The 23,916-nt window shown below is 41.7% G+C and overlaps 1 protein-coding gene across 7 annotated transcripts in view; it reads left to right on the plus strand.

Annotated features, from left to right (window-relative positions):
- The window catches only part of TUT4 (terminal uridylyl transferase 4), a 157,250-nt gene that overhangs the window by 102,868 nt on the left and 30,466 nt on the right, over nucleotides 1-23,916 (plus strand). For 5 of the 7 annotated variants that reach the window (XM_033916106.1, XM_033916104.1, XM_033916105.1 and 2 more), the window contains exons 19-27: nucleotides 4,443-4,532; nucleotides 6,905-7,018; nucleotides 7,644-7,721; nucleotides 7,821-7,998; nucleotides 12,050-12,097; nucleotides 12,194-12,276; nucleotides 12,924-13,039; nucleotides 16,720-16,874; nucleotides 20,967-21,067. In XM_033916106.1, coding sequence (XP_033771997.1) covers nucleotides 4,443-4,532; nucleotides 6,905-7,018; nucleotides 7,644-7,721; nucleotides 7,821-7,998; nucleotides 12,050-12,097; nucleotides 12,194-12,276; nucleotides 12,924-13,039; nucleotides 16,720-16,874; nucleotides 20,967-21,067 — 963 coding nt within the window. Of the gene's footprint in view, nucleotides 1-4,407; nucleotides 4,533-6,904; nucleotides 7,019-7,643; nucleotides 7,722-7,820; nucleotides 7,999-12,049; nucleotides 12,098-12,193; nucleotides 12,277-12,923; nucleotides 13,040-16,719; nucleotides 16,875-20,966; nucleotides 21,068-23,916 lie in introns of all 7 variants that reach the window. The other 2 variants (XM_033916102.1, XM_033916103.1) reach the window with 2 other exon arrangements.

Here is a 23,916-nt window from a genome sequence, read left to right on the forward strand (position 1 = left end):
CCAGAAGTCTCAGCAAAAAGTCCAGCCACCCGCTGTACCTAAGGCTCCCCAGCCCTTTTGACGCCCCTCCCGGGAGCATAACCTCGGCCTCTCCCATAGGGGGCCGCCTCCATCTTTTTTACCACAGATGGGAGGCCATAACCACGGACCTATGGGTCCTCTCCATCATAAGAGAAGGATACTCCCTTCAATTCCACCGGGTCCCCCCGGACCATCCTTCAAGAGAGTATCCTTCAAGCTCGACGCAGACCTCCCTTCTTCTTCAGGAAGTCCAAAACTTACTCCAGCTTCGGGCGGTCGAGACGGTCCCGTCAGACCAATTGAACCGAGGGTTTTACTCCCGGTACTTCCTCGTCCCGAAGAAAACGGGCGACCTGCGACCCATTTTAGACCTTCGGGCCCTCAACAAGTTCCTGGTCAAAGAGAAGTTTCGCATGTTGACTTTGGCTTCTCTATACCCCCTCCTCGAGCAGAACGACTGGTTATGCTCCCTGGATCTCAAAGAGGCCTACACTCACATCCCCATTCACCCGGCCTCCCGAAAGTTCCTCAGATTTCGGGTGGGAAATCTGCACCTACAGTATCGAGTGCTACCATTCGGCCTATCTTCGTCCCCCAGAGTCTTCACAAAGTGCCTGGTGGTAGTGGCCGCAGCACTCAGGGACAGGGGTCTACAGGTCTTTCCATACCTCGACGACTGGCTCATCAAGGCCCCGTCAGCCCCAGAGGTCACTTCGGCGGCCTTGGCTACAACCTACTTCCTCCAGAATTTGGGCTTCGAGATCAACTTCTCCAAGTCCCATCTACAGCCTACCCAGTCCCTCCCCTTCATCGGAGCGGTCCTGGACACCACCCGACTCCGAGCATTCCTGCCCCGGCAACGCATGGAGTCTCTTCTTCACCTCTGCCAGTCGGTGATCACTCACCAAACCATACCGGCGAGACAACTGATGGTGCTCCTGGGCCATATGGCCTCCACAGTACACGTGACACCCTTTGCCAGACTCCACCTCAGGATCCCCCAGTGGACCCTGGCATCACAGTGGAACCAGACAGCCGATCCACTATCCAAACGCATCGTAGTCACACCTGCTCTTCGGCAGTCTCTACTTTGGTGGATGACCTCTTCGAATCTATCCAGAGGTTTGCTGATGCACTCTCCCCCCCATCAGAAAGTTCTCACGACCGACTCGTCGAATTACGCATGGGGGGCCCACCTGGAGGGTCTCCGCACCCAAGGATTCTGGACCAGTGCGGAAAGACTACACCAAATCAATCTATTGGAACTCAGAGCCATCTTCAATGCGCTCCAAGCTTTCCAACACCTACTTCACGACACGGTAATCCTCATTCGCACAGACAATCAGGCTGCCATGTATTACATCAACAAGCAAGGGGGCACGGGCTCGTCCCTCCTTTGCCAGGAAGCTCTACGAGTCTGGGACTGGGCGGTGCGCCACAACGCCTTACTCAGAGCAGTATACATCCAGGGGGAGAACAACGTCCTAGCAGACAAACTAAGCCGTCTGCTACAACCGCACGAATGGACTCTCCATTCCAACCCCCTTCACCAAATCTTCACGCAATGGGGGACGCCTCAGATAGACCTCTTTGCGGCTCCCCACAACGCCAAACTGCCTCAGTTTTGCTCCAGGATCTACACTCCTCATCGCCTCGAGGCAGATGCTTTTCTACTGAACTGGGGGAAACGATTTCTATATGCGTTCCCACCATTCCCGCTGATCCAGAAGACTCTGGTCAAGCTGAAACTCGAACGGGCCACCATGATTCTAATAGCCCCTCGGTGGCCCAGACAACCTTGGTTCTCCCTCCTACTTCAACTCAGCAGCAGGGAACCAGTACCACTTCCAGTGTTTCCTTCACTACTTACTCAACATCAAGGATCACTACTTCATCCCAACCTGCAGTCTCTCCACCTGACAGCTTGGTTCCTCTCAACGTAACCCCTCACCAATTCTCACAAGAAGTGAGGGAAGTCTTGGAAGCTTCCAGGAAGCCCGCCACTCGTCAATGCTACTCCCAGAAATGGACCAGATTCTCCTCATGGTGCGTTTCTAAGTCAAAGGAACCCCAGCGAGCTTCCTTATCCTCCGTGCTGGACTATCTCCTGCACCTATCTCAATCTGGGCTCAAGTCCACATCCATACGAGTCCACCTGAGCGCTATTGCGGCGTTCCACCAGCCTCTACAAGGGAAACCCCTCTCGGCCCATCCGGTGGTCGCCAGATTTATGAAAGGACTCTTCCATGTTAACCCTCCTCTCAAACCACCCCCAGTGGTTTGGGACCTCAATGTAGTCCTTTCCCACCTCATGAAGCCCCCGTTTGAACCACTCAACAGGGCCCCTCTGAAGTATCTCACCTGGAAAGTTCTTTTCCTTGTAGCCCTTACGTCCGCTCGCAGAGTCAGCGAACTCCAGGCATTGATGGCGGACCCACCATTCACAGTATTCCACCATGACAAGGTGGTCCTCCGCACTCACCCGAAATTCCTGCCTAAGGTGGTCTCCGAATTTCATCTCAACCAATCCATCGTACTTCCAGTATTCTTCCCTAAGCCTCATTCTCACCACGGAGAATCGGCCCTTCACACTCTAGACTGTAAACGTGCCTTGGCTTTCTACCTGGATCGCACCAAGCCACACAGAACCACTCCTCAACTTTTTGTCTCCTTCGACCCTAATAAGTTGGGAAGACCCGTATCAAAGCGCACCATCTCTAATTGGATGGCGGCTTGCATCTCTTTCTGCTATGCCCAGGCTGGATTATCACTTCCTTGTAAGGTCACAGCCCATAAGGTCAGAGCAATGGCAGCCTCAGTAGCATTCCTCAGATCAACACCAATCGAGGAAATTTGTAAGGCTGCCACCTGGTCCTCGGTTCACACATTCACCTCACATTATTGTCTGGATACTCTCTCCAGACGGGATGGACAGTTTGGCCAAACAGTATTGAAAAATTTATTCTCTTAAGTCGCCAACTCCCCCTCCATCCCACTGAGGTTAGCTTGGAGGTCACCCACTAGTGAGAATACCTGCCTGCTTGTCCTGGGATAAAGCAATGTTACTTACCGTAACAGTTGTTATCCAGGGACAGCAGGCAGCTATTCTCACGTCCCACCCACCTCCCCTGGGTTGGCTTCTCAGGCTAGCTACCTGAACTGAGGAGACACGCCCGGATCTCCGGGTAGGAAGGCACCGGCGCATGCGCGGTGCGGGCATCTAGAAACTTTAAGTTTCTACAAGCAACACGTGCTTGTGAGACGTCCGTACCGGGGCTCTGTCTGATGACATCACCCACTAGTGAGAATAGCTGCCTGCTGTCCCTGGATAACAACTGTTACGGTAAGTAACATTGCTTTGTAGTGGTGGGGGGTTGAGAAAAGATATAAATAGGGGTCCGTGTTATGGGCTCGACATAGTGTTAATATACCCTTGATAGGGAATGGTTGTTTAACCGTTCAAATAGTACTAAATAGAAGTGATACTCCATGAAACTTACAGATAGCAGGTTTTAAACAAATTGAAAAGATTAATTGTGCATTGGGTGAAAAAATAAGGTTGTGGCTGATACTTGAAGCTTGGCCAAAGGGGTTTGGACAAGTTTCCAAAAGAAAAATCTATAAAAAAAAATATTAGATAGAGTTTGTAAACCAGTTCTTATTTTTGGGAGTGAGCAACAAGATTTGAAACTATCTGAGAACTGCCAGGTACTTCCACTAACCCAAGTTGGCCACAGTTGGAGACAGAGTGCCAGGCTCAATGGACCTTTGGTTTGACCCAGCAGATACATTTTACTTTTTTAGACATAATCGTAAATAGTGTTTAGTCTATTTTATGATTTACAGCTTTAACAATTGTATAAAATTATGACCTGGAATTAGCTTCCACTGTTTTCTCAGGACAAATTAGTAGTTGCATACATAGTTAGATTCTTTCTGGCTGCATTTTCCGCAGTTTCTACACTCTTGCAGCTTTTTGATTAGCTGTCATTAGACTATATGTACTGTACTTGGAAGCTTCTCTTTCAGTTTCATCATTTTTTAGCATCATCAAGGAGATTTAACACCAATCGCTCCTGATAGAGATGACTTCTTAAATTAGGAATTCTGCTAGAGTCAAAGCACTAAAATATGGAACCATAAAACCAACCTGTTCCATGCTCTCTTGTAGCTTCATTAGTGCTGACTCTTTTCAGAGTTTTAAAAATAATTTTAATACTGATATATCTTATTGGCTGTAGAAAGCAGCTTATTTCTGCCATTTCTTAACTGGAATAACTGTGACAGAAACATGTTGCTTGCTATTGCAGTTTTTCTTCAAAGTCAAAATCATTTTTCACTTTTTTTTTCTTTCCTGCTCAAATTATAAAATCTTTCTGAATGAAGTGTATCTTGTTTTCTCAATGGTGACGTATTTCCAGGCACAGCATAACACCAGAATGCTTGCCACATATGCAGCCATTGACCCAAGAGTGAAGTACCTGGGATATACAATGAAAGTATTTGCAAAGGTAATATTTTTCTGTCCTCATTTTCTGATGCGGCCTCTTTTATTTAGCTGTGTACAGAGTATTGACAGCAAACAACTTTTTCAGAAAACTTGCAATATTGATACATAAGGTGCTCTGAAATAGGGACTTTCCCAAGGACACAGCAAAATATGCTAGAGTCCTGGTTTGGGTTCAGGTCTGTTGGTTCCCACTTTGTTGTTTTAATCACTTGCACAGTATCTGTAGTAAAGTAGTTTAGTAACTCGTCCAGAAGTCAGAATAAGCAAAAAGGAAGAAAAAGAGATTAGTATGACATCACATCTTGTCTTTAATATTTTACAGTCTCAACATGTTTGTTTAAAATCTTTCATTCAATCACACTGTCCTCTTTAAATTTTCTCATTGTGTATTCTGCAGTTTCTGAGGAATATTGGCTGTACATTATGTGTATAAGTAAAGTACTGCATACATCTTCCATGTGCCATATTAATCATGGTGATAGTTATTATGATGTAGCAGTAATGCTACCATAGTTATGATTTTGGTGACATTCCTCTAAGTCCCAAATTTCACTTATTTGGCAATGTCACCAAAACAAACCATTCTGCATAAAATTATTTACACATCTCCTTTCATATTCGTGAGGGTTAAGGGCACAGCTCCCTCATGAATATTAAAAAATCACGAATGACTTTAGGGCCCCCACCCTGACTCCCTCCCGTCTCCCGGACCCCTCCACAACTTACCTTTAAAGTCCTGATGGTCTTCCCCTTGAAATGGGCCAAAGGCTCAATTTGTGTACTTGGGAGTCCTAGTATTGGCAGTTGCAGGTAGGGTAGATTTTGTGTTTGGGATAGTTCTGAAATAATGGAACAGTTGTATGGGGTTAGTTTTTGGGTGTGGTTTTGAGTGGGTACTTTTGAGGTGGGAGACTTGCAATGCAAATGAGCAGTTTTCAGATGGTGTGATGACTGGGAGGCAGTTGCAGGTTGGTAGTTTTTGGACTGTGGGGCATTTGGGGGAGTTGGAATGGCAGGGAATTCTACCTTTTAAACTGCCTTACCCTGTTCTCTGTTAGCTACATGTCACTTATTGCTACAAAAGCTTGAACTTCTTTTTCCATAGAAATGCATTGCTCCATTTTTTGGAGAGGGAAGCCTTATTTCTCTGTAACCTCTGGCCTGATTTGGCCTATTTTTGAACTCCATGTGTCTTTTTACTAGGTTTTCACTACATGTCAAGTTTCATCCCACTCCATTAAATTTTAGAGAATTATTTTGTCCCCGGACAGACTTTCTTTACCCCTTTTGTATAATCCTTTCCAATTTTCATTGGGTTAGAAAGAGCAACACTTGGAATTCTAAAATCTGTTTCTAGTTCAATAGGAACGTAAGTTTTGAACCAGTGGGAACTCCCTTCTTCCAAGCATGTCAGTTGCTAGCAGCATATTTGAACCACTGAGGCTATGGCTCTGGCTCAGAGATGTTGCTATTGCCTCCCAAGCTTGGAAAAAGGGAGTTTGAGGCACCTTCGGAGGAAGTCTTCAGCTGACAGAGCTTGACAGGAATACGTTTAACATATTACAAATATATTTTTATTTACAGAATACTCTTGAATTTTTGTTTGTGGTGGTATGTAATTCTCAAAGATGGTTTTGGCTTCTTTGGTCTGTAATCTACTTAGAATTGCAAAGGTGTTGACAGAATACAAATCTCAGTGTTTTAATTAGACGAAGTTTGCCTTCTGTTGTGAGGTCAAGGCTTTAGATCCATTTTCCTGCCCTACACAAAACTGCTTGAGTATCTGCTACACCTTTCAAAGTCAGGTCTGAAGACCAACTCCGCACACTTTAGTGCAGTTAGAGTTTACATTACATTAGTGATTTCTATTCCGCCATTACTTTGCGGATCCAAGGTAATTGGTTTTCTGGTTTTCTCTAGAGCTCTCTGCATTAAGCTCCAGAACTAAAACAAGTTCTCCATTTTTCCTATGTTTACTTTTGTTGAATGAGTAGGAAGGATAAAACCAGGGCCTATGAACTAGACTGGGGCTGAGTTGGCAGCACTGCAATGCAGAGGCATTTGGGTTTAATTTCCAGCTTAGGTCTTCTGTTTCCCGGGTTATACAGTGGTAACACCTAGTACCTGGACTTACGATCAGTGACAAGGTTCCAGAAAGTTCCCTTGTGCATAGATCTCATTTAAGGATTGTTACTGCAACTAATGGAATTTAACATAAGTAAGAAGGGGAACTCAATGTAGAGAAAGTCAGTAAGAGCAAACAGTGCCACCTCAACTCATTACATAAGCAATGGTTTTATGGTAATGAAATATTTTGAATAATTTAACTAACAAAGGAAGCTGAATTCCTTTTTCCCTTCTGCCCTCATACAGCGTTGTGATATTGGCGATGCTTCTAGAGGAAGTTTATCTTCCTATGCATATATCCTGATGGTTCTGTACTTTCTGCAGCAGAGGAAGCCACCTGTCATCCCAGTCCTGCAAGAGGTATGTTTTCTGCAAAGGTTTGGTGCTACAGTGACAGTTGGTGTCTTTCAGTTCAGAGTACAATCGGAGGAGCTTTTACTGAGGAAGTGGGAATTATATGCCATGATGCACCTTCTTGGCCACTTTGTCTGTCTTGACTAGATTGTAAGCTCTTTTGAGCAGGGACTGTCTCTTCTATGTTTTAATGTACAACGCTGCATATGTCTAGTGGTGCCGTAGAAAAGATAAGTAGTAGGACGAATTGTTTTAGGCATTTTCCTGTCAGTGTCTTCACTGTAACAAGATGTTTTGGAACCAGCAACTGTGGTCTAAATTAAGGAGATTTCATTGAGCAGGTGCCAAACATGCTTTTTCTGAATTTATATTTTGTATTCTATGTTGTGTGATTACCTACAATTTTAAGATCATTTGATTTGAACTTGGATTTTAGATCTGAATGCTTAGATTTCCAAATCCAGGTAGCATCAGTTTAAAACTTCCAATTCTACCGAACTGAATTTACCTTTTATAATATTTTTTATACCGCCAAATAACTAATGTTTTGCCAATTTAAAATGTTTAAAACTAATGTTTTGCCAATTTAAAATATAATATATTGTTTTCTTTTGAATGATTTCTTTTGCAGATATTTGATGGGAAACAGATTCCAGTAAGAATGGTAGATGGCTGGAATGCATTTTTCTTTGATAACTTGGAAGAGCTGGTAATGGTTTCTTAATTTGCAGATAGTGAAATATTGTTGACATTATACTTACAGTCTGGTATATTTCTTCATGGGGATATTGTCTTCTATTGCTTGCAGAAGAAGCGCTTGCCCTCACTTGGAAGGAACATGGAATCGGTTGGTGAGCTCTGGTTGGGGTTACTGCGATTCTACACTGAAGAATTTGATTTTAAGGAACATGTGATTAGCATTCGACAGAAAAAGCTTTTGACAACATTTGAAAAACAGTGGACTTCCAAGTGTATTGCCATTGAAGGTACTGGCAGATTACTAACAACTAACTGAAAGAGAAAGTCCTGTTAATTTAAGAGAGGTTACACAGTATTATTTTGTAATCCTGTTCCCATTTTGGCCTAATATTTAGACTGCTTCATTAAAGCACTATTGTTACTCCTCTTCCTCATGTAGCTCATTTAGCAAAGCTGGGATATTAACCCATTTTTTCTCAGGGTTGCAAACTTGGCTTAGAAGTCTAGGATGAAAATAAAATGTGAGCAAAAACAGGTTAACAACATCTTCATTTGTATAGTGCATAACAGATGTACCATGTCTTGTAAAAGCCTTCACATCTTTGTAGGCTTTTCACGTTGTTACACAACATACTCTACACTTACCATTCGAAAGGACAGCTATTTTTAAGACATCAAAAAGCCTTCATTTGCAAAATGAGCTTCATTGCCTTAACAAGGCCTTTAATGAGGTCACAGTAGCTGAGCTAATTCCAGTACTTCTACATGAACATTTTAGCTGTTCCTAATCTATGAAGTGAATATGACTCAAAGATCTGAACATGCTGATTATGGAACTTGAAGATAATGCCATTCAAAGGAACAGATTGGGAGAAGGCTATAAGAAAATTTCACTGCGTTTTGAAAATCCTTGCGGCACTGTCAAGTCCATGATTGTAAACAGTTTGACAATACCAAGGCACTGCCTTAATCAGGCTATCCCTCTAAGGCCAGTATCGGTGGGTCAACGAAACTGCTGAGGATGCAGACTGTGTGATCTAAGGTTATTTTCAAAGAGCCACATACGTTTCTGGCTGAGACTTGACAAAAATGTTGACTGTTCAACAGTTTAAACATTACTTCATAGATGTGACCTGTATGGGAAGGTGAAAGGAAAGAAGTCACTGCTGAAGAAATATGCTGTGTAGCATTAGCAGAAGAAATGGGACACTACACACTTTTGGGAGAAGGTTTAGTAAAACATTTTGGTCTCCCTGCTAGGCGTTGTATATATGGCATGAAAAAAAAAGGTCCAGCACATCTCCCTGCTGCTACTTGCAATCTTACAGTAAAGTTTGGTGGTAGCAGCATTATATTTTGTGGATGGTTTGCAGCAGTGGGGACAGAGAGGCTTGTAAAGATTGAGGGAAAGATCCTGGAGGAAAATCCCACACCAGTAGGAAGAAGATTCATTTGTCTGCAGGACAATGATCCTAAAGTAAAAGCAACAATGAAGTGGCTCAGCAAGGACAAAGTGAATGTATGAGTATTTGAATAGCTTGATCAAAACCTAGACTTGAATTCAATAGAAACCCAGTTGCAGTACTCGAGGACTGCAGTTCAGCTTGAGCTTTTTGCTAAGAACAGTGGGTAAAACTGTACCTTCCTCATTCTGCCTCCAGACTAGTCCAGATGGAAACCGAAAACCACTGGTTTAATGGCATCACCCTTTAAAATGCCCTGTGAAATCCAACAGCTAGCCAGTATTTATCAATCTCCAGCAGATGGTGGGTGAAGCAGTGGATTTTGTATTGGTCTGGCCTGAGGGTCTGTGAGAAAAGCATTCATTTCTTACAATTCTCTTCCCATTACAGAATCCATTTGTACTGATTTGGGGGAAGTTGAAGAGGCAACATTTACAACTGAACAAGTTTGGGTTTGCTATAACAAAGGGTGTGAAAACATATGCCATCAGAACTGTTTGGTTTCTTATTTTGAAGTACTTTTTAAAATATTTCTATAGTCTTTCATTGTGAATGTATAGAGTTTATGTAGGTCAGTGAAACAAGCTCCTACTTTAATGCATTTTGAATTATATTTTTTTAGACAATATGAAAAGCATACAAGAGGGTGAAAATATTTGCAAGGCATTTGTGACATCTGAAGTTACTCAGATAAATCTTGCTCTCATAATGGGCAGTCTTTATTCCTTGGAGGTTATAGTTAGACAAGATACACAGCAGGTTTTAAGTTGAACCTAGAAGGCTGTAACTGTAAGACTGAAGATAGGATTAAACTGAAGAGTGACAACTTTGAATATTAACTTGGAATGATCTCTCAGAGACAATAAGAACAGAAGCCAACCACCCCAATTCTGGAAAAAGCTGAAAACTCTTCTCTTCACCACACGCACCTGTTCTTTTGCTTAGTACAATTAGGTTTCCACTTCCTTTCTTCCCCTTTCCTCCTTACTTCCCTCTTGCCCATTCTACCCTTTTCAAGTTACCTAGAGCCTGTTTAGGTTTGTGCGATTCACAAATACTAGATTAGATTAGATTCTTTATGCTGGTTGATGATCATGTCCGGTGTCCATACTTTCACATTTCTTGTATGTAAGTAAGCCATCGTGTTAGCTATATATCAATCATTTTGTCCTTTTTCTGGAAAGCGGAAGGCTCCTTAGAATCTTTAGTCTTTTGTAATTATCTTTAAACAGCAGTACTGTGTACACACTGAATTGAAATAAAAACAAAACACCAAAATTTTTTTGTTGTATCTTCCACAGAACTTGGCCGATTCCTATGAAATTTAATGTGTCGTGTTCTGAATGAAGTTGATGTAAAATGTTGTAAATATTTCCCACTGCACCACAACACTACCTTATGAAACTGAAGTGTTGCTATGGAATACGCACAGAAACATTACCTTGTGAAAATGAATTGCTGCTATGGGATATGCGCAGAAGCGGACAACAGTTTGTAAACAGTCCCTGTATCAAAATGGTTTTCACTGCAGAAGACTGCATTGTGATAAAGAACTTGGTACTGCTAAAAGGTTACAGCAGTTGACGATTGGTGAAAGAGTTCCCATAGAAGGATTGGAATAAAAACATCCTTGATGTGCTGCTACACAAGATCCGAGCAACAGGCACTGTGAATCATAAGCCAGGCAGAGGACTACTGCACTCAATTCGCACACAAGAGCACATTGACGTTGTACTTGATCTTGTACTGAGCCAGGAGGATGTGCCATAAACACACCGAACAACTCGGCAAATAGAAGAAAAGAAGGAATAAGCCAGATCACTATGGTTAGGATAATTCATGACGATCTGAAATTAGTGTCTTAATAAGCATCATGCCCAAGAGATAACTTTACATAAAAAAGATATACGCCTGAAGCAGTGCAAGCAGCTTTTGACCAAGTACCCAGAGCACAGCATCAGCTTCATCTGGTTTACAGATGAAAATATATTTTCAGTAGCTCCACTGATTAACACACAGAATGGTTGCCTGTATGTACCTTCAACAACACAAAAGCATGAGGTTAATGCCAAACACCTACTATAGACCTGCTCGACCTTCAGCCATTCAGTCATGGTCTCAGTTGCAGACTCGAAACTTGGATTCACAGATCTGTTCTTCATCGATCCTGTGGTTAAGATCAATGGCAAATACTACTGGGACATACTCTTGACACAGAAGCTGTTGTCGGGAGACTACTTTATTTTCCAACAGGACAATACCCCAGCACATCGGGCAAAGGACACCATAGAACTGCTACATTGGGAGACCCCAGACTTCATTGGTCCAACGCTCTGGCCTGCAAATTCACCAGACCTAAACCCAGTTGACTACTGGATCTGGGGGCTGATACAGGAACACGTCTACTAGACAGCAATATCTGATGTCGAAGACCTTAAATAGCACCTCATCTCTGGGCTGAGCTGAAGCAGCGCACCGTTGACAAGTCCATAGATTAGTGACGGCCAAGGCTGAGGGCGTGCCTTCGTGCAAAGGGAGCGTACTTCAAACATCATCTTAATTGAAACATTACTTTTTGACTTTACATTTTTCTGCAAGATATGACATAAAACGTTTCGATGTGTTTTTATTCAATTCACAATTCATTTTCACAAGGAAGTGTTGTGGTGCAGTGGAAAATATTTACAACATTTTACATCAGCTTCATTCAGGACACATTTTGATGTTGTTTTTTGGTTCACAGTGAATTTCTCTTTCATAGAATTATATCTGCTTCATCTCATAATGTGAGAGCATTTATATAACTGGCAATGAATTTTGTATTTGCAGTAGATATTTATGTTCAAGAACTTCAATCTTGTTTTATATTTTTTAGATCCGTTTGACTTGAATCACAATCTTGGTGCTGGAGTCTCAAGACGAAGTAAGGATTATATGAACATATTGCATCAGTCTTCATTTCTTAAGACTTTTGATTGTCTAGCTTTTATTACTTCTTCTTTTGTGTTTTATTCACTAGTGACCAATTTCATTATGAAGGCTTTTATCAATGGGAGAAAACTCTTTGGAATACCATTCTATCCACAGCCTGGAAGGGAAGTTGTAAGTTTCTTTTTTTTCTGTATTAGAGCATTGAGTTTATGATCTTTCCTAACCTAAATGGAACAGTTCAATATTTTTAACTGTGATGTTTACAACACATGTTCAGTAGAAGATGTAGTATGCTTTGAATTAACACACACAAATATATATATGTGTATAGGTGTGGAATAGGTAACATGAACCTTAAATAGTTTGTCATAAAGCTAATGAGAATTATAAAGGAAAGAATCATGTATGACGGAGGGTCACAAAGCAAACAAAGAAGGTGAATGGTTGAAAATACAACAGGTCTTAATGGTATTTTCCGATGAGGTCATACATCATTTAGTATTGTATCTCTGTATATAATTTGCTATAGCTATTAGAAAGACTTGGGCTGTATCCTGGTTATTGTATTTGGCATTCAGCATTTCATTAGGTGAGAATAAGATGCCATGAGCTTTGGCAGACCAGTACAAATACAATATCCAGAGGTCTTTCTAGTAGCTGTGCTTTCTATGTAGAGATGCAATAGACCTTTATAGTGGTCCTGCTTTCCATTCAACGTTTAGATAGGTTGGGCTTCTTTTGAATAGAAGTACCCTGATTAAGTTCTAGGTATTAACTTGTACCTTTTGCAATAAAATGCTTATGTATTTTTTATATAGGAATATTTTTTTGACTCAAAAGTATTGACAGATGGGGAGCTGGCACCTAACGATAGATGTTGCCGTGTTTGTGGAAAGATTGGTCACTACATGAAGGACTGTCCGAAGAGGAGGAGGTAAGGAAACATGATTTCAGCAGGGCACAAGAGGCACTAGTATCCAGTTGACAGGGTTGCTAGCAGCCTGGGAGAGGACATAGGAACAACCTCCCAGCTAGAGAATCTTCTTTTTTGGAGTAATGGAGAAAGAAAAATGGTAAAATTAGAGTGCATAATTTGAGGTTTAAGAAAGGAAGACTTGGGAGCAATGTTAGGAAATTCTTTTTCATGGAGAAGTAGGTAGATGCCTGGAATGCCCTCCCGAGGGAAGTGGTGGAGAGGAAAACGGTGATGGAATTCAAACAAGCATGGGATAAACATAGAGGATCTCTAATTTGAAAACAAAGGATGTAAATTAAAAAATTAAGACCGGTACTGGACAGACTTGCATGGTCTGTTTCCCATATGTGGTGATTTGGTGTAGGATGGGCTGGGGAGGGCATCTATGGGAACTCCACTCACTTGGAACATGAGGATGTTTACTGGCCAGACATTATGGTAGATATCCTGCAAACAGGATGGTTGAATAGGCTGGAGTGAGCTTGGATGGCAACTTCAGCATTTGGAACCTAGGACAACACCAGGTGGACTTTACAGTCTATGACCCAGAAATATCTAAGAAGAGACAAGTTAATTTAATCATGTATTTGTAATGGGTATAACTAATGGGCAGACTGGATGGATGGTTCAGGTCTTTATCTGCCGTCATTTACTATGTTACCTGGCAGGAACCCAAAGAGTAGCTGAGCTGAGATTGTGATGTCATAATGCCTCATTCCACCAATGCCTAAGAGCCAACCTCAGCAGTGATGTCACAATGGCTTGATTAGATGGCAACTTCAGCATTTGGAACCTAGGACAAAACCAGGTGGACTTTACAGTCTATGACCCAGAAATATCAAAGAAGAGTCAAGTTAATTTAATCATGTATTTGTAATGGGTATAACTAATGGGCAGACTGGATGGACCATTCATTTACTATGTCACGTGTTGCTCATTGTCCTTCCAGACCAGTCCAGATGTGTGTGTGTGTGTGTATGTCCCTGTATCAACAGATGGAGACTGAACAAATGATTTGTTGATAGCAGCCTCTGCATACCTCACACACCTAACTTGGTGTTTCTGTATCCAGCAGATGATAGGTTAGTAGACTTATACAGTTTCAAATAATAAGTGAGTGAGCTCAGGAGGATTTTGGGGGAAGAATGGTCTACCTGAATTGCTTTTCCTGGAGAGCATTATGGTTGATCAAGAGTGTTTGGATTTGGTTGATTTTCAGGTTTCGGGCCCTGGTGGTGTAAAATCTACCTGGGTCAAGTCTCTTCGTCTCTTCACCTTCAGCTCTGTTTGGGCATCTGTTTTCTCTTATCTTTTAGGGGTGACCAGTGCAATTTAGGAATAGATGCTTAGAAGAGTAAAGCCCCCCCCCCCCCCCCAAAAAAAAAAGAAAATGTAGAGACAAGAAGGTGAATTTTACAGTTCTCTATATCATTGTGGATGGAAAAGCAGCCTGTGAATTCACAGGAAGTAAGTGACTGGCTCGAGAAATGTCAGGCATGATTTGTATAGCATCTGCTGTATAACTTGGCATCTGAGGAAGATCAAGTGCTGAAATGGTTTAGGAAATTTTCTAAAGCTTTTCCAATTCATGTCCTGGAAGATGAGGCTATAGAGTTGTTCTATGAACAACTTCAAAATAAAATAGATCAAAGCCGAAACAAGATCTGATCATTATGGGGGATTTCAATGCAAAAGTAGGAAGTACACCTACAGTGGTTGGAAAGCACGGCATAGAAGAAAAAAAAATGAAGCTGGTGATAATTTAGTACAGTTTTGCAAAACGAACCAACTTTCAATCGTGAATATGTATTTTCAACACCATAAACATCGCCAGTACACGTGGACCTCTCCAAATGGCATGTATTGAAATCAAATTGAGTACATCTACCACAGGACAGAGATGGACATTGCAGTTTTGACTGCAAGGACTAAACCAGGAGCTGATTGTGGAAACGGCTACAAGCTTTTGACATGCAAGATCAAAGTAAAGCTTTGCAAGAAGAAGATCATTAGAGACCTCCCAAAATATGTCATTGGAAATATTCCATCAGACTATTGGATAAAACTAAATAACAGGAGACAGAGAGTCCAAAGAGTTATGGAATGACATCAAAACCATAATTAGTGAGAAGCTAAAAATAAAAAAAACCTCCAGAAGAGAGAAATCACCTTGGATCACAGAAGAAACCAGAAAATTAGCAGAACGAAGAAGACAAGCAAAACTTTCCAGTGATAGAGAAAAAGTATCATAGATATACCAAGTGTTTCAATGTCAAGTTCATCAAGACAAAGAACAATATCTAAGGATATTTGTCAGAAAATTGAATTGGAACATGTAAAAGGAAAAACCAGATTAGTGTATCAGGAGGTTAAGAGATTGTGATAGAAATCCCAGCCTCGGTTGGGGATGCTTAAAGATGCCAATGGAATGATATTGAATGATCCAGAAAGCATTAAAAAGAGATGAAAAGAATATATGGAAAATCTATACAAAAAAGGCAATAAGGATAACATTGGGGAAATTGAACAGGAAACTGTCGCCGAAAAGGAACCATCTTATTTTGATCACACTGTCAGAAGAGAAAGGTCATTGGAGAAGGACATTATGTTTGGGAAGATCGAAGGAACCGGTGAAGAGGGCGACCTGCAATCAAATGGCTGGACATGTTGAAAACAACCATAGAAATGATGCTGGAGGACCTTACTGGACTAGCACAAAACCAAGCTCTTTTTAGATCTGTAACTCATCAAGTCTCTAGGACTCGAGCACAAGTCGATGCATCTAACATGTCAGGCAGGTGTTGTGGCACCCACTTCTGAATTCGCCATTTTGGAATTAACCTGTTGTTCCTGCGCCAGCCCTGTGTTTGTGAAAAGATTTTAAGTCCACCAGCCATTGTTTGCAGGCATTTAAGCACTGTGGTGTTCTCTCTTCAGGATTTGCCCAATACCCCACAATTGCTCTTAATTTGGGAATAGGTTTATTTTTCTTTTTTTCTTTTTTTTATAATTTCTTTATTCATTTTTAAACTTACATCAAATATCAACCAAATATAATACAACATCACTTGAAAAATTTTCAATATCGTACACCAAGAAGATTTAACCCCCACCCCCCTCCCAAATTCATATACAACTAATATATACCACATGAAAATAATATCTTACGACAATAATCTATATATTCTTAATGGAAAAACAAGAAATCCCCCCCCCCAAATCCACAGGTTTATTTTTCATACTTCTCAGGTAGCCAGCCATTCATCATAGTGACATCACTTCCTCTCCTAAACATATTCTTTTAAATTTACCTATTTTTCATATGGTAATCAGCTCCTGCTATTTCCGACTAGCTCCTTATAGTTTTAGCAGCTTTTTTTTCCTCTATATTATAGACACAGATGGGTTCAGATTTTTCCTTTGGGGAAGTTAGAGGATCGGTGTGTTCTCTTAAATGTCTGGACGGAATGATGATGACATTTCCACTGGCAATTTTTTTATTTTTAATTAATTTCTCTGCAGTGTTCCCACTTGTAAACAGAAAACAGTCTTCCATGCAAAAAGAAATCATAAGTTCTCTGTCATGGAACAAATACAGATTTCTTAGAGTATGCATTAAATATTCTTTCATTGTGCAGAACCAAGAAGAAAGAGAATGACAAAGATGATGACAAAGATGTAAAAGAGGAAGAAAAGGAGCCCAGAGAGAAGAGATGCTTCACTTGTGGAGATGCTGGCCATGTGCGAAGGGACTGTCCAGAGAACAGAGTGCGACAGAGAAACAACAGTCTTGGTGAGTACAGATCCTTGGGAAGCTCTGTTTTCTCTCTTTAATTTTACTGATATAGTGAGGAACAGTGTTTTCACAATTAGGCTCCCATTTGCTATTGCTTAATAAAAAATAATGGTGTTATACACACAAAAAACCTTTAACTACAAATAAATATTAGTTGAACCATCAGAAGATGAGTATGCAGCAGATAAAGTTTTCACCACAAGTTCCTCATTTTTGAAATTACTTTAAGCACTTTACAATTTTATAGAGCCTGTTAAAAATAAATTAAAATAAATTTTCACACGTCACTTTACTAAGACCGATGAAAAAAATCAAAAAGTAGTTCCTTGGGTGTTTGACGTCTGGTAATAAAATTCACTTGATATGAGTTTTTCTCTATCCTATTGAAAACAACTGCCACAATAAACAAAGATTCAGTCGGTTGCAATACCAAGTATAATCCCCCAATAGCCCCCTTCACAACACCTCCCCCCCAACCAGTTACGCTCCCAAATGATAGAACCATATACCATCAAGCCCACCCTAAACATAAAAGGCCAGGAATCTAGTTTCTGATAATTCTCAGAACCCCAACAAAGAAGACAGGACATGATTCCATCCTGTACCAAATACACACATCAGCAATATAAAAGAAAAGCGCACTAGACAATAGAATCATCCCCCAAAACCCCACCAAACTCCCCTCACCCAACCCCTCCCCATCTCCCTCCATCCCTTTCCCCCCACCTCCCATATCCCCTCCAGTCCCATAAATGGCTGGATTATTCTAGACAAAGAAGGCCATCAGTGGCAAGGCCGCCTCAGGAACTCACACTTGCCCCACGCGTACTCCGCCTTCACCCCCCACTCCCCCTTACCCCATCACACATCCAAAATAACTGCCATAAAGAACTAAACCTGACCCTAGCTACTCCTCATACACAATAAAACACCCAATCTTCCCCATACCCAGAGAACTCCAAAAACTCTCCCAAACAAGGATAGAAAAAGTTCAGTCTAACACTGTTCCAAAGCAGCAGCATCATGGTGGTCTCCCAACAGCAGACCCGGTTGCCAATCCACCCTGCTTTCCCGCTGGGTGCACTCTGTCATTTGGCTTTTCGATCACCATCAGGTCGCCCTCCTGCCACACTGCACACTTCCTCTGGTAGAGTATCTCCCAACTGCTCCTTTAAAGCACTCCAGGCCTCCGCCGTGGTTTTAACACGCTTATGCACTGTCTCAATGGTCATCAACATAGCAAAGGGAAACTGCCATCTATATTTGTATCCGTCTTGCCTCAAATATCTGGTAACTCCTTGGAATTCTCCGTTTTTTCAGCGTGATTGCTGCTAAATCCTGATAGACTGTAACAGGCAGCCCATTCCACTTGTAATCACTCTGACGCCTGGCAGTTTGCAAAATGGTTTCTTTCACCCCTTAGGACGTTAAGCAGATAACAATATCTCGGGGAAGGTTCCCTTGTTTCCAGCCCAGTGCTCTGTGTGCTCGTTCTATCTACCCAGCAGGACTTCCAGTGGTCTCCCCCTGGGCCAGGCACAACAGGTCCGCACATATGTCCTGCACATCTTGACATCTTTGTATTTCTCCTCCTCTGGCACTCCTCGCAGCTGCAAATTACATCTATGAGTGCGGTTTTCAATGTCCTCTAGTTTCTCCCAAATATCCGGCCCATCCTTCTGGAGAGAAGCCACCTCACCCTGTATATCAGTTAAGTCCTCCACTACTACATCCACTCTGGTTTCCAATTCTTCCTGCCTCCGCGATACTTCTTGCAGTTCCTGCTTGATATCCACCACTGCTTGCCTGAATCAGTTGTGGGATCTTGCTGCTTGAAAATGTGAGAATATAAAGTATCTGCTTATGCAGATGACATCTTGCTTCATTTGAGGAATCCGGAAACAACAATTCCATGTCTACTGAAGGTAATAGATACATTTGGAAAATTCTCAGGATACAAAATAAATTGGACTAAATCAGAGATTTTACCTTTAAATGTGCATTGTACAAAAGGTATATTTGATTCTTTCCCTTTTATATGGAAAGAGGATGGAATAAAGTACTTAGGTATTTGGTTGAATAAAACACTCGAAGAGACAATGAGAATAAATCAAAAAATTTTATTACAAAAAGTAACAGAGATGTGTGAGCAATGGAATCCTTTACATTTGTCCTGGTGGGGAAGAGTTCAAACTGTTAAAATGATGATTTTGCCTGTGGTTTGCTATCAATTGGGAATGATACCAGTGTTTTTTCAGGGGTCTTTCTATAAAAAATTAAATAGTATTCTGGTTAAATTTATTTGGCTGGGTAAAATTGCAAGAGTGGCTTTAGTGTCTTTGCAAAGACCAATTGAGGAGGGTGGGGTAAATTTTCCCAATTTTTATAGGTATCATCAGGCCTATATCATGCGCCAAGGTATGTATTGGGTCCTCCCAGAGCTTTTGGAACAATTACCAGAGTGGTTAAAGGTGGAGAGATCACTTATCTTTCCACTTAGGCTTGATCTTTTGCTTGGTATAAAAGTGCCTAGAATACGTAAGGACAATAGAGTATTAATGGATACTTGGAAAACATTAAGGTTTATAGACAAATTAACTACTGATTCTATTTTAAAATCGAAACAACAGACTATTTGGGTAAACTCCAAGATACAAATAGGCGGGTTTAAGGTTGTCTGGAAAGATTGGATTAAAGCAGTTATAAGATCATTAACGGAAGTAATTGATAATGGTAAGATGCTTGAATTTTCACAATTGCAACATAAATATGGTCTGAATAAAAAACAAAGTTTTAAGTGGTTGCAATTGAAGCAGGCTATTCAGGTGGGGTTCCCTGAATGGAAATCTTTAAATGATCATTACAGCTTAGAATTCTTATGTTTCCAGGCAGATTTTCTGGGTCATCAGGCCGCAAAGTGGTATAAAATTATATCTAATTATTTGAATAAGAAGCCTAAAAATGGATTAAGAGATATTTGGAGCATTGAGATTAAGCATCAGATTAATGCATCTCAATGGCCACGTATTTGGTCTTGGAGAATTAAAGGTACGATGTCAGCATCTATTAGGCAAACATGGTTCTTTTTGTTGCATAGAGCATTCTGGACCCCTACTAGATTACAAAAATTAGATTGCTCTAAGTCTAATAGATGCTGGCATTGTAAAATTGAAGTTGGAACTTTAGACCATCTTTTATTTTATTGTCCATGTATTCAGGCATTTTGGATATCAATCTGGGATCAAGTCAACATATTGATGGAGAGTCATGTGGCATTATCCTATGACACAGTGGTTTTTGGAATGTGTATGAGGGCCAAATGCCAAATATCTGCAGCAAACAATAAATTATTGATGATTCTTACTGGTGTGGGAATTCAGCAAATAACAACTAATTGGAAAGACTGTTCTAGACTGAATTGTAGTTTCTGGTGGAACTCAGTTTGTCATATGTACAAGATGGAAAGATTTCTTGCAGTACAAAGGGGGTATTTTAAAAGGTTTCAAGAGGTGTGGAGGCCATTAATTGATTATTATAATGATTAAGATTTATTCTTTTTCCTTAGGGGATAATTTATAGAAATGGGGTGGGGTGGGGGGGATAGGATAATTTAGTTAGCTAGCGGTATATTTCAACTGATTAATGGATATAAGAAACATGGTATATAGGTATGAATAGAAAAGGAAAGAGGGTAAATTTATTGGAAATATGTTGTTATGAAATATAAGGGGATATATGTACTATGATGAGATATATATTGTTGTGCATTACTTTGTATAATAAAATGAATAAAGAGTTTGAGGAAGAAAGGGTGGGGGGAGGGACAGATTTAATGTAAGATTAATTGTATTATGAAAGAGGGATGTACAAGTATGTATAAGTTTGGATGAAATATTTTGTTGATATGGGAAGGGATGGGAGGTGGATGGGGGGTATTAAAACATGTATAATAATATTGTTTAAGAATGTCAAGTGAGTTATGTGAATTAATTGTAATAATATTGTACACTTGTTGAAAGAAATAAAAAGGAATAAAGATTAAAAAAAAAAAGAAAGAAAGTGAAAATGACTTTGTTCTTCATGTTTCAGCCTCCCAGTTCTTACTAAACCTGATGGGATCACAGCCGGTGCTTATCCCGGTACCACAGCAACTGGAACGGCCTTCACGGAGCAGACAGAGCTCAGAATGTGTAAGTAGTTCTCCTGAATTTTTTCAAGTTTGCTTGGTGATTGTTTCAAAGGGTGCAATTCCTTTCAATACTATGGTATAATAGAGACAGCTCTAATTTAACACATGCATTACATTACTTTGTACTTGTTAACCGCATATCCATAAGTTTGACGCGGTTTACAAAAGATTATTAACTGTAAACATAATACTGGAATAGAATAAGTTAGTTAGTCAAATGCTTGGAAAAGAGATAACATTATACTTATAGACCGCGTTACCAAAAAGTTCTACGCGGTTTACAAAAGATTATAAACATGTGTTTTAAAATGTTTATAAGAGTGAGCTGTGAGCAGTAGTGCTCGAACTTTTTTGTCATGAAAAGCTGCTTGGGACGCTAAAGTATGTTTAAGAAATTTCTTACTGTTGCAGCTCTGGATAGGAGGAAAGTTAAACAGGGCATGAGTCTTTCTGCTATGTTTGTATGAAGCTAAAGAAAATCTGTTAACCAAATAGAAAGGGGCTGTTCCATATAGAGCCTTATAACAGAGACAACCCAACTTAAACAATACCTGGGCCCCCATAGGCAGCCAATGTAACTCACAATAATAAGGTCTGACATGATCGTATTTCTTCAGGCTGTAAATCAGCCTGACTGCTGTATTCTGTATTAATATCAGTCTCGCTAGTTCTTTCTTGGCGATTGTCAAGTAGACAATATTACAATAATCAAGAAGACTTAGTAATAATGATTGGACCAATAGTCTACCAAAGGCATCAAATTCAAAATAGGATCTTATTGTTCGTAGCCTCCACAAAGTAAAATAACTTTTACGTACTACTATCTGATTCTTCATAGTGAGATGCTTATTTAACACAACTCCTAATATTTTTTTTTTAGATCTTTATTGAATTTCCAAACATTGGCAGTGCATCCTATATAATAAAACGCTAGCCGCGCATGCGCACTCAACTGCGTGCTTCTGTTTTCCCTGATCTGTGAGATGTAGGTCCGTGGCATTGCAGGAGTGCGCATGCGCGCCTAGGGTTCTTTTCAGTTCATCTTTGTCGTCATCATCACCCCTCCCCCCCAATCCCCGTTGAGCCTCCCACCCAATTTTCCCTTCTCACGGTTTGGCCGGCTCCCTTAGTCCCTTGCTGCCACCACCCCCTTCCCATGGTCGACAAACCTCTTGGCTCCAGCAGCGGCCGCAGCACTGTAAACACGCTGCTTCGCGGCCTCTACTGCCTTGATTTGCTCTTCCGTGTCCCTGATGACATCATCAGAGACGCGGCAGAGCAAATCGGGGCAGTAGAGGCTGCGAAGCAGCGTGTTTACAGTGCTGGGGCCGCTGCTGGAGCCAAGAGGTTTATCGACCGCGGGAAGGGAAGGGGGTGGCGGCGGCGGCGGCAAGGGACTAGGGGAGCTGGCCAGACCGCGGGGATGGCGCGCATCTTCAAAAATGTGTAGGCGGGAGGCGAGTGAAGGAGTTTCAGCTCAGAGGAACGGCTGGAAGGTGCTGCAGGTGGCCCATGCAGGTAAACATTCTCACAGGAGAGGAAAGGGGGCTGCTTCGGGGGGAGGGGTGTGCTGGGAGGCAGATCATTTTGCTTAGGGGGGAAGACAGAAGGGGAGCCACGGAGAGACAGGGAGGAACTGGAGCGGGAGAGGGAAAGGGGCCTGCTTTGGGGGAGGGGTGTACTTGGAGGCAGACAGCTTTGCTTGGGGGGGAGACAGAAGGGGGGCCAAGGAGAGACAGTCAGGGAGGAACTGGAGGGGCAGAGGGAAAGGGGTCTGCTTTGGGGGAGGGGTGTGCTGGGAGGTAGATAGCTTTGCTTGGGGGGGGGAGACAAAATGGGGGGCCACGGAGAGACAGTCAGGGAGGAATTGGAGGGGTAGAGGGTAAGGGGTCTGCTTTGGGGGAGGGGTGTGCTGGGAGGTAGATAGCTTTGCTTGGGGGGAGACAAAATGGGGGGCCACGGAGAGACAGTCAGGGAGGAATTGGAGGGGTAGAGGGAAAGGGGTCTGCTTTGGGGGAGGGGTGTGCTGGGAGGCAGACAGCTTTGCTTGGGAGGGGAGACAGAAGGGGGGCCACGGAGACACTGTCAGGGAGGAATTGGAGGGGTAGAGGGAAAGGGGGCTGCTTCGGGGGAAGGGGTGTGCTGGGAGGCAGATCATTTTGCTTAGGGGGGGAAGACAGAAGGGGGGGCCACGGAGAGACAGTTAGGGAGGAACTGGAGGGGGAGAGGGAAAGGGGGCTGCTTTCTAGCACCCGTTAATGTAACGGGCTTAAACACTAGTTACAGATAATATAACATTAAAAGTTTGAATAAAATGCATCTAATATTTTGATCGTTGGATGGATTGTGTACACAGTTTAATTTATACTAATGGAGGGTTCAAAAAAGGATTTTACTGGAAGACGCCACAAAAAACTTTGTTTTGTCAGAATTGAGTTTAAGTTTGAATTGCTGCATCCAAGAATTCATCTGTTTCATTACGGTCTCAATTTTGGTGGTAATCTGGGACAGGGCTGAATTGAAGAGTATGATGATAGTAATATTATCAGCATAACTAAACATTCCTATATCCAAATTGCTCAAACACGATCCCAACGATGAAAGGTAAACATTAAATAATGTAGGTTAGGGGTAGGCAATTCCAGTCCTCAAGAGCCGGAGCCAGGTCAGGTTTTCAGGATATCCACAATAAATATGCATGAGATAGATTTGCATCTCAAGGAGGCAATGCATGCAAATCCATCTCATACATATTCATTGTGGATATCCTGAAAACCTGACCTGGCTCCGGCTCTCGAGGACCGGAATTGCCTACCCCTGATGTAGGTGAAAGCGGAGATCCCTAGGGAA

The sequence above is a fragment of the Geotrypetes seraphini genome, chromosome 12 (assembly GCF_902459505.1).
Source record: "Geotrypetes seraphini chromosome 12, aGeoSer1.1, whole genome shotgun sequence".
In the NCBI taxonomy this organism is placed as follows: Eukaryota; Metazoa; Chordata; class Amphibia; order Gymnophiona; family Dermophiidae; genus Geotrypetes; species Geotrypetes seraphini.